Source organism: Miscanthus floridulus, chromosome 19, assembly GCF_019320115.1.
Source record: "Miscanthus floridulus cultivar M001 chromosome 19, ASM1932011v1, whole genome shotgun sequence".
Lineage (NCBI taxonomy): Eukaryota > Viridiplantae > Streptophyta > Magnoliopsida > Poales > Poaceae > Miscanthus > Miscanthus floridulus.
The window spans coordinates 92,986,083-92,996,912 of record NC_089598.1 but is presented as its reverse complement, the minus strand read 5'-3'; the positions used below and the strand labels follow the sequence as shown (position 1 = coordinate 92,996,912).

Genomic DNA, 10,830 nt, shown 5'->3' with positions numbered 1-10,830 from the left:
CAGCCCGTCCACCTTCTCCATCTCCCCGCCGCTCATGCTCCACCGCCTCGCCCACACCCGCGTGTGCCGATGCTTCATCCTCCCCACATCCCGCGCGCTCTCCAACGCTCCCGTTCCCGCTCCTACTCCACCCGATGCGCCGCCGCTCTCGGCCGCGGACCTCGAGCTACTCCTCCGCCGCTGTCACTACTCTGCCTCCACCCACCGCTTCCATTCCCTCCTCCCCCTCCTTTCGCACCCCTCCGTCCTCCTCTCCTCCGCGCTCCACCTAAGCCGCCGCGCGCACCCATCCCTCCCCACCCCGCCCCAACCCCCACCAATCACCATTGCCGCCGCTGCCGCCGCGTTCTCCTCCCCATCATCCCACCTCCGCCTCCTCCTCCCGTCCCGTCTCAAGGGCCAGCCGCTCCCCGTCCCCACGCTCCCGCTCCGCCTCGCTTTCCGCTGCGCCGCCTCCGTCCTCGACGCCGTGTTCGCCCCGCGTGCGGCCACCTTCGCTTACCGCGGCCGCCACGCAGCCGTCCGATACCTCAAGTCCATTCCCAGCGCGTCCTGGTTCTTCCGCGTCGCCATCCCGCGCCAGCCCTTCGCCCCTCGCCACGTTCGCCGTTTGCTCGGTGCCATCTCCAGTAAGGTCGATGATCCTGGGTTCCTGGAGTTCCTGAACGAGCTGTTCCTCTCTGATGCTGTCGCGTTTGAGCTTGGTGGCTGCGAGCTCGGACGCGGGCTGCCACAGGAATCAGAGCTCACTGGCACGCTAGTGAACATATTCTTCAATATTGTGGATGGAGAGATAATGGCCATCCGTGAGGAAGTACACAAAAAGCATCCTAGAATGAAGGATGACAGGGTTCGGCATACACCTGTGAGAGTGTATGCGGTTCGGTATCTAGATGATATTCTGGTTGTGACGTCTGGGTCGAAGATGCTCACAATTGAGATCAGGGACAGGATAATTGCAGCCTTGGAGAGGGATTTGGAGGTGAAGGTGGACAGGTTGGGGAGCTCAATCCACAGTGCTGTATCAGAAAAGATTGAGTTCCTGGGGATAGAATTCCAAGCTGTGCCACCGTCAGTCTTGCACCCACCCATGTCAGAGAAAGCGAAGAGGGCAAGGAAGAAGTATCTGAAGATGAAGGCTGAAAAGGCACAGGAGCTGAAAAATGCACGGGAGACGAGGCGGAAAAAGCTCGGCTTGAAGATACTGAACCACTTGTTCAAGAGGATGAGGAGGGGTGAGGAGTTTGAATTTGATTTCCGGATTGAGAAAGAGGTGCAGCAAGTTTTCAGGGACTGGGCAGAGGAGACAGTAGCACAATACTTCGAATCACGTGAGCATTGCCAATATTGGCACCGATTGCTTACGTCAGGTGACTTCTTGTCATTGAATAGGGTGAGAGATCAATTGCCACCTGCCTTGGTGGACTCATATGATAAATTTCAAGAGACAGTTGACAGTTTTTTGATGCCGATGAGAAGTCATGACATGACAGAAGAAGAGGAGAGGCTAGCTGAGGAGGAAGAAGAGAAACAATATGAGAAGAGGACTGTTGAGGACTTGACAGAGCTTAAGATGAGGGCCAATGTGCCGATAGATCTTGTAAGGAAGGCGGTAAAGCTTACTGGATTCACAAATTCCATGGGCCGGCCACGGCCAATTAAGCTACTTCTCTGTTTGGATGATGTGGATATCATCAAATGGTATGCTGGCGTCGGGAGGAGGTGGTTAGATTTCTTCTGCTGTTGCCGTAACTTCAAGATGGTCAAGACTGTTGTCACTTACCACTTGAGGTTCTCCTGCTTCTTGACACTAGCAGAGAAGCATGAGTGCACAAAGAGGCAAGCAATTAGCCATTTCACAAAGGATTTAAAGGTAGCAAATGATGATGGAATGGCAGAAGTGTACTTCCCAACAGAACGTGAGATCAAAATGATGGGTGATAAAAACTTGTCTGACCCAAAGCCTGTGGATGGTGCCTTGACGATGATATTGGTGAGATTAGCAGTTGATGGCACCTCCTATCCATGCCTAGCCCATTTTTGTGCAAAAACAGAAACTGTGCTGTACAGAATACGTTTGCTGCAAAATCGCCTAAATATTGATCCGTTGAATGAAAAGAAATGGGTCCACGGATTAGGTGCTATTCATGAGAGTCTGAACAAGAAATGTCTCCCCTTGTGCTCTATGCATGCAAATGATCTCTTTCTTGGCAAGATCACTCTTCAAGATATTGACTGTACTCAATTTGTTGATGTGGAATGAGAAAAAGGTGTATTTGCGCAATATTTCTTGCAGATCATAGGTCATGCAGTATTGCAGGTCGTGATTGGATATTACTTCTTTTTACTTAATTCTTCATCGTGCGTGTAGAAGAAGCACACATAGGGTTCTGAAAAGCCTTCTAGGCATCAGATCATTACTAATTGAAGACTTCATGCAGTGTGTGGGACTTGAAGCAAACTATGTACATATCATGGTATCAATAATACTCAGCTCAGGTAATTCTTCCATTTGACTGCGTACATATATTCCAAATGGGTGACTTAAATTCCTCTGTTCGTTCTTAAATTATTTATATATGTTTCAAAAGCAAATGAAATTTAGTGATATACCAAGTATCCTATTCTTCCTTTGTTGTTTCGTCTTCGCTTCTAAATCATTTCGTTTAGTATTAGTATTAGTCAATTCTGTTGCTTACTTATGAATCAAATACTTGTTAACTGTAAAAAACCGGATGCCTTCTGAATCTCTTTATGCGCTAAAATGTAGGTCGTTTTAGTTTTGTCTTAAGTCAAACCTCTCTAACTTTGACCAGTTGTGTAGGAAAATATATCAGCATCTACAATACAAAGTAAATGAGCATCTTGTGCTGTAATGTGTGCTGGTAACACCAGCATTCTTGTAACACACTCTTACTAGCTTCCTATGAAGCTGGGACCATCTTTCTCTAAGAAAAATAAATGCACTGTCAAGACATATTCATGGTAGATTTGATGAAACTAATCTGATGTTATAGAGTGTATTTTTGTATAAACTTGGTCAATATTACAGAAGTTTGACTTAGGACAAACCAAAGTCTAAAGCGGCCTACATTTTGGAATGGATGGAGTAGTTGGTAAAGTCATGTTTCCTTAATTGGTTTCCCATGAAGTTTTAAAATTCAGTTTTTAACCCTGCTTTGAGGAAACACGTCAAAACTTCATTAGGCACTCTCCGTTATTTTTTATTTGATGTTTCTTACTCCCTCAGTCTGCAAATGTAATGTATAGTTTGTATTGTTAGGATAACACTTTGACCAACAAGTACTCTACTACTACTGACTACCCCTGTCTGGATAAGGATGCAATTATACTTCTGTCTCTAGTTAAACTATCTAAACTTTGATCAGGTTTATAGAAAAGATTAGCAATATATATGTAGGTGTATTATGAAAATATATTCCATGATGAATCTAATGGTACTTATTTGATATTACAAGTATTAACATCTTTTTGTATAAACTTGGTCAAACTCAAGATGGTTTGACTTAGTACTATACTAGAATTGCGTTCTTTTCCGAACAGAGGGAGTAATCTATTACTCTTTTTATACAAAATTGTTGTCATTAGATTCGTATTCAGAAGTACTTATTTATGATTAAAAGTTTGTATTTCGAAAATTACATTATTGGAGTAATCGCCGATATCTTGTCCTAACGAAACAAAATGTGCCTTACATTTCACAGACAAAGGAAGTATTTCACAAGGTTGCAACAATGATTTTTTTTACCATTAGTTTTGTAGCTTCGTTTTAATGTCTATTAGTAAAATTACAATAGGACTGATATGATGAAAGTGTTTTGAATATCAGAACTAGTAATGTAGTTTCCATTGTGCCAATCTATGTACTTTTGGACATAGTAATGGTCAAGCATTAGAAGGTTAGTTCTATACTTTTATTAGTTGGTGTCTTTACTTTCCATTATTGCTCTTGGCATTACAGTCACTGTAGGAAAAAGATTTACAGTAACATAGCTCGATGCAAGAATATTATATTTTTAAGAAAAAATGTTGTAGCAGCATTTGGTGTCCCTCATGTTTGGCGACTCCCCGCCTTAGAGAGGGTAATTTGAAATCAGAAATCCATTTAGGTACTGTTTGGTTGAAAAAAGGTAACGGTAACGTAAATGGAACCTTTCACTGCTGGAATGGGAAGGGAATAGTTTATTACGTGAAATGTTTGGTTCGGCAATGGTAATAGCACGGACGGGAATGGAATGGTTGGCCGATCAATTCGACGTAATCGGCGCACTGAAGCGTGGATCGATTACCCTACTACCAGATCCCGTTGGTTGTGAAACAAACATAAAGTACCGCGATCAGCTTACATTGTAATCGGTTCACGTCCATAAATGTTCGAACCAAACAGCACCTTAGTCTTCTAAGAATTTTTTGTTCAGCTTTCCTATAATACGGCAATATGCATTTTTTCATTTTAATGAGATTGTTGATGCATTTAAAATTCTGGTAACCTATATTATTGTAGATATTTCTTTTGCTTCTACTGTTAGCAATAGGGCTCTGAAGTTTATTATTGCAATGGACTTGCTTCCCAGACAACTTCAATCGTCTAGAAATATCTTATTCGCAACTGCATGGTCTATCTCTATATGCCTGGTTGACTTACCAATTGCTAAGTATCATAGCAGCGAGTATGATGGGCAGCTAGGTACTTTTTGTTTCTGTTATCTGTATAATGGATCACCTTTGAAATTGATACCTACTCCCTCCGTTCCAAATTATAAGTCGCTTTGACTTTTTTGGTACATCCATTTTGCTATGTATCAAGATATAATAATATGTATAGATACATAGCAAAATGGATGAACCAAAAAAGTCAAAGCGATTTTGAACGGAGGGAGTACATCAGCACCAAGCAGTTTGATCTTAGCAGTATGAAGATCACACTAGTATGTAGTTCGAAAGAAACTTGCCATCTTCACTTTTGGATTGAATGTTCCCATTATCAACTTTTCAATCATGTTGAAATTATTCATGCAGCAGGGCCTGCCTGCTTGTCTCCTTGACTGATTATGTAGCCTAGAACTTCTTGACATTGTCATTTTCTGAATTTTGGATAAGCATTGAATGGAATTTTTCAATAGAAATACTGCATATAAAAGGCATCCAAATTATGGTTGAATAGTGTATCTGGTATTCTAGGTGGTGAGCAGGTTTTAGTTAGTGCATGAGATTGCCGTACAGCTCATGCATAGGATAAATATGAGCCAATAATCACTTGTGCACTTGTTAGTTTTGAACTTTTAATATCATAAGGAATCCTATGATACCAACTGAGCTTATTTTTATAGTGAAGATGCATCATGCCCAACTGCCGTAATCCATAGTCAAGTGGCTCCTGCTTCTCTCACATGGCCGTGGGTTTGTATGCTGAACTGAAGTTATTGCGATGATTTCTCTTGTCTACACTATCATGTGCTCTTCTTGTAGCTTTCCAAGTGCACTCCATTATCACGTGGCAGAAGTTGCTAACTGCCATATGCTCATATGCAATGTGCCGTGTCCTGCATGTGGCACCTAAACGGACTGTTTTTGTTCGTAGTGCTGTATCATCGATCAGCAACAGGATATACTGCCCCTCTAAGAGACTTCTGATACTCCTCTTTTTAGACACATGAGAAAGATGATCGGGTCCATGGAATTCAGAACAGCATATTCATTTGTGCCTCTAGGCAGCAGCCAAGATTACATGATTGCTATCTTATGTGCAGGGCACCTTGGTGGTCCACCAGGGTGACAGTTCCCCGTGCCGTCCACGAGGACAGCGGGGAAATCTGGTGGTTGCCGTAGTGCGCGTCGTCACTTCAAATCCACAGCAACTCTGAGCCGCCGTATGTATGCACGTTCTGACTACAAGGTGGAGACCACTTCATCAGCAGCAAAGATTGCTAATTTGGACAATTACCAGTTACCAATAATATGGGCAATAATTGATGGCCCCAATTCTGGCATGCCATCTTCACATCGGATACGCTAAGCTTTGCTTCGTGGGTCGTCCGCCTGTGCATGCTGCCAGTGGCAGCATCGGTATGGGCATGAACAGCAGCACCCCAGTTCCAGAAACGGAGAAACCCCATCCATTCTTCAACTGTAGTACTGTACTATGGAAGTCAACTGTTCACAGGCAGTGTGAAAAAAAAGGTACATTTGCATACACTCCCGCAATAATTGAGTTCTAAATTTACATATTTTCACATTGCCATTGCAGCACATATACTATGGCATGTTCGCTGGTATTAAAGTTAGTTGATAAGTCGGCTGAAGCTGATTTGTTGTAAAAGAAAAATACCGTAGATTTTAGCTAATAAGCTAGCTGATAAGTTCAAGCGAAAAATACTGTAGATTCTAGTACGTGGCATATCGAATCTTTATCCTTGTCCGGTTTGCCTTGTTCTTTCCACAGCCAGTCGCTGACTGTACACGCTGGTCTGTCTATCGGCCCTGCACGGCACGCATCTGCAGTTTTCAGGCTGTTCGGCCGGGGCTGAAACGATAGATTATTTCTGCTGATTGGTTTAGTGTGAGAAAAAAATATATTTAGAATTATTTACGACCAAGTGAACAGGTCTCTTTTGATTTTGACACTTCTGCTGCTGATGAAAGGCTGCGAGCCCAGAGAAACTGTGGGGGCGCGCGACGTTTCACACCGTGGGCTTCGGAAGACGAATAAAAGAAAGCCCCCACTTGCCAAAGGCGGCTTCGAACGAAGGGCATCCCATGAACACCCGGGACGATCCGGGTGGAGCACGTGAAGCTCGTCGCATGCCCCCACGCGCGGTACAGCCTGACTGCCTGAGCTCATCCATCCATCCGAAGCCCCCGGAAGACCTCCCAACAACCAAGAAACATGTCACGCCTTTCCACTTTCCTGTTGCCAAATCACAACTGGAGCTACGAAATGGCAGGACGAAAACGTCGCTGTTGCCGCGGTTTCTTATCGGTTGAGTTTTGTAGACGGGCCTTTCCTTTTCTTTTGAACTGGATGTGAAACTGAATCCACAGTCCTCTAGTCTTGCATGGACACATGGGTTTGACGTTTCGTATACACGCGTAGAGCACTTTTGCAACATTTTACGCCAAAAGAGTGGGCTTCGGTTTGTGCTATATCGTGTTTTGGCAGCTACAGGTCACGTGGAAACTAGCCTTAGTCGTAACGCCTGCCAGCCACCTAGAGGATCCTTGCCAGAATGAAATACGAAACTTTTTATCACCCAATAACAAAAATACAGTGTGAACATAAACAACAGGGAGTCAAGAAAACTTGCAGATTGCTTTGGAAAGAGTCATGTGAAACACACTGCTACAAAATAGAGTAGGTCCAGTTATACACTCAACAATGTGCCAAACCCGAAGGCCACAAATGGTTAGAGGAAACTTGTAAATTCCAAGCCATACAAGGGTTTTTTGGTTACCCGGCTAACCTCTAGCCAGGTTCTAGTAGGCCAGTCACGAGATGTTTGGTTGTCTGGTTTGGGCACGTAGCCAGGCTTAGCTAAGTCAAGGAGGACCACTTAGCCAGACTTCCTGAAAACGGATCGCCAAGTCGTTTCCCACTAGCCACCTTGGCTAGCGCATCCCGTCCTCCGCTCACCTCCCTCCTCGGTCTTGTGCTGCGCCGTCGTCCCTGCCCTTGCCCCTGCGCCGGGGACTCCCTTCCTCTGCTCTCTTCCCTCCTCGCTCTCGTGCTGCGCCGCTGTCCCTGCTCACGTCTCCCCATGCCTCCGTTGAATTCGGCTGGACCCACGCCTTCACCGCATCCCATCGGCCCCGCCTCCGTCGGTTCCCGCGTACCCTGCCTCCGCTGCACTTGTGTGCGAGCTTCTCCCGTAGGCCCTAGAGTCGGTTGATGAGGGCGCGCACCTAGAGCCGGTCGATGTGCGCCGCCTGGTCGGCGAGGATGCGCACCTCACCCCTCTCGCTCGGCGCGCGCCCTGGAGGCGGCGACGGAAACAACCCCAACCAACGATGAGGGCGAAGGCGGGGTGCGCAGCGGAGGCGCTCGAGGGGGCAGCGCGCAGGTGCTTCATGAGGAGGCCCTCATCGCGCAAGGGCGCAGGGACAGCCCCCGGCGCGGCCCCCGGCCGAGGAGGGGTGGGTTGGAACCGTGAAGCTTGATGATGTGAGGCTCGCGCCGGACGGCCATCGGAGGCGACTGGCATGGTCGCGGTGGAGATTGTGTGGATTCATTGCTCGTCGGACATGGTGCTGCTGCTGGTGAATGGTGGCAAGTTCACCTCCATTCTTATGCAAGGTGAGTCTATCATCATAGCCAAGACCAACCAAACAACCTAAAGTTGCATTGCTGAGCATGTCTTAGGGCCTGTTTGGTTCGCCTAGTAGCTACTAAATTTAGTAGCTTTTAGTCATTTTAATAATTTTTAACCAAACACTATAATTAAAAACTACTAAAAGGACTTTCGTCCTTTCTAATAACTCTAGAGTTACTAAAAATAACTAAACCAAAGACTCCTTATGCTGCCCTGACTTAAAATGTAAGCCAGGCTTTAGGAAGACGAACCCATAAAACGCTCTACTGGCAGGCGGGGCAAGGGAGTACTCTCTCTCTCTGGGAGAGATCGGTTAGCGGCAGGCTCCTCGCGAGCCTGCGACGGCAGGCCTCAACCACGGCAAGGCTGGGCGGTCGGCCCCGGCGGCCAGCCGAGCCGTGCGTCGGCGGGTCCGGCGGCAGCGGTGACGCGCGGCAGCCGGCAGGCAGGCGGCGACAGCAGCAGCAGATCGGGACTCGCGTCATGGCGTGGTGGCGCGCGAGGGTGGTCGCGCCCGTGTGCCGCGCCTGGCTCGCCGTCGCCGCCGCGCGCGCGCGCGTCCGCAAGGGCGGTAAGTAAGCAGACCGTGCTCTCTACTTCTAGCTCCTCCTCAGTACCTCTGCTCTGCACGGCAGTCGGCAGCGTAATCGTGTTCGTTCGAGAGCAAAAGCTTAGAGCAGGAGCGGCAGTCAAGGAGTAGTTCATGGCATGAATCTCCTGCGCGAACGCCAGCTACTAACCACGCACATTTAGGATTCGCACAATGCCATAAAAAATTGGAGCTCGTTTCGTCGAATTGCTGTATGTTGAAGTGACGATTCTTTTTGACGAGGAACACAAAACTGTTTGCAATGTCGGCAGATCTAGGCATATTGCTAGCATTGTTTCACTGCAGTAGAACACAGGCTTTACCTCCTTTCTTGAAACGACAAAGGAGAAAAAGAAAAGATCACAAGAAACAAACAAATCATTTAGCGATGGGTAATGGTCCCTGCACACCAAGATTCATGACACGCTATCTTTCTTGCTTGCAACCGCCCGTTGGGAGTGGGGATATGCAGACAATTAGGCCTTGGACCACCCAATCTCCTTTGCGATCCTTGTGATTCTCGTGGTTCATCATTTGATCTTTATCTTCACTCACCGGAATCTGCTGCTTTAACTGAAATTTTAATTGAGTAGTAAAAAAGTAAGCAGTAATTAATCTTTTCCTCCCCATGTTTCCGAATTGGACCAATGCAGAGTGTGGCATCCTGAGCCTTCACCAGGACGTGCAGACCTGCGGGTACCAGGACGTGCAGGTGATGTGGAACATGCTGAGCTCGGAGAAGGAGGCCGTTGCCGCCGCGGAAGCGGCCGTTCTGGCCAGTCCGGTCGCCCCGCGCCACCGCCACCGCGCGGTGAGATGGCACACGACAGCAGCATCACACGGAATGTTATTACCAGAGCCTGGTTTCCCATGAGCGAGTAGGACATCGTCCTAATCATGATGTCACGTCGTTATCCACCTCTGACCTCCCCCAGCGAAGCCTACCAAGATTGCGAGACTCAAAGCTTGAACTGAAAGGGTTGTGTGTAGTATAAGGGCCTGCCTGTTGTACAGTTGGGGACAACGCGTTCTTGCAAGCTACTCCTATATCCTATAAGCATATATGGTTTGTGCCATCTGGTGCTTCATTCTGATATGAAGTTCTGAACTTGAGATTGTAAGAGTTTGGTGCGCTGCTTAACAGTCTGAATTATTCATCTTTCGTGTGTCTTTGTTCTTCGTATGAAGGGCTGGTGCATTCGTTGCTCTTCCTGGTAGGAGCTGTAGCGTTATTTGGATGCATTGCTTTCTGAAGAGCGATCAGATTGCGTCAGTGATCTGAATTCTGTGCTGCGCTCCATCTCCAAACATGTTTTTTTTATATCTCCAAACATGGCTGAGTGTGGAAGTGGCCAGTGCCCACGGCCTGATTCTGCGAAGGCCACAAACCCAGGCACAAGCCGCGGCGCAGCGGCGGGCCCAGGATTTGAGGGCTGGGTATTCAAACTATATAGGGGTACTAAAATTTTTTTTGACAACCAAATGGCTAATATTTGGCATGTATAATGCCATATACTCCTAGTTAAAACTGCATAATATATAGTTCAAGAATTGCTATCCCAAAAACTTTGTGAGTGAATCTGAACTTACAGATCGCTGCCTGGTGCCTAGTGCCGGCCTGCTTGCTGCCTGCTACTGGCCCGCTGCCGCCTGCCGCGTCGCGCGGCCGCGCCCCCTGCCCCCTGCCCGCAGTCGCACGAACGGAGGCCCGAAGGGTTTCTTTTGCCAGACGCCGGACGCCGCGCGAAGCCGTTCGACTTTCTCCGTACGATTGCGGGAGCGGCGCTACAGGAGGGCGACTTGGGAGCGCCGAGCATGCATCCTTGGGCCTCAGCTAGAGAAAATGGGCCACGGGGCAGCACTGGGCCTTGGATGGGAAGGGAAAACGAGTAGAAATTGGGCTGAATGGTATGT

At 47.3% G+C, this 10,830-nt stretch overlaps 2 protein-coding genes across 4 annotated transcripts; both read left to right on the top strand.

The window, feature by feature from the left end:
* The first annotated feature begins 33 nt into the window (after window positions 1–33).
* LOC136529536 (nuclear intron maturase 3, mitochondrial-like) lies at window positions 34–7,136 on the top strand. 3 transcript variants are annotated; one of them, XM_066522616.1, is made up of 3 exons: window positions 34–2,499; window positions 5,772–6,201; window positions 6,664–7,136. In XM_066522616.1, the coding sequence occupies exon 1, from the start codon at window positions 35–37 to the stop codon at window positions 2,261–2,263; it is 2,229 nt and encodes a 742-aa protein (XP_066378713.1). In that variant the 5' UTR covers window position 34; the 3' UTR covers window positions 2,264–2,499; window positions 5,772–6,201; window positions 6,664–7,136. The 3 variants fall into 3 exon arrangements, with proteins under 3 accessions (XP_066378713.1, XP_066378714.1, XP_066378712.1); XM_066522617.1 differs by lacking the exon at window positions 6,664–7,136 and having other exon boundaries at window positions 34–2,320; window positions 2,442–2,499; window positions 5,772–6,523; XM_066522615.1 differs by lacking the exon at window positions 6,664–7,136 and having other exon boundaries at window positions 5,772–6,523.
* A 1,441-nt stretch (window positions 7,137–8,577) lies between these two features.
* On the top strand, window positions 8,578–10,084 carry LOC136529350 (uncharacterized). Its single transcript, XM_066522424.1, has 2 exons — window positions 8,578–8,898; window positions 9,570–10,084. Exons 1-2 carry the CDS (start codon window positions 8,811–8,813, stop codon window positions 9,788–9,790), a joined length of 309 nt encoding a protein of 102 aa, XP_066378521.1. The 5' UTR covers window positions 8,578–8,810; the 3' UTR covers window positions 9,791–10,084.
* Window positions 10,085–10,830: the final 746 nt, after the last annotated feature.

Bases quoted from the DNA above. Each gene is read 5' to 3' on its own strand.
- LOC136529536 (XM_066522616.1), top strand. From the start codon at position 35: ATGCTCCACCGCCTCGCCCACACCCGCGTGTGCCGATGCTTCATCCTC.
- LOC136529350 (XM_066522424.1), top strand. From the start codon at position 8,811: ATGGCGTGGTGGCGCGCGAGGGTGGTCGCGCCCGTGTGCCGCGCCTGG. The intron at 8,899-9,569 runs GTAAGTAAGCAG...GGACCAATGCAG, and splicing joins CGCGCGCGTCCGCAAGGGCG to AGTGTGGCATCCTGAGCCTT.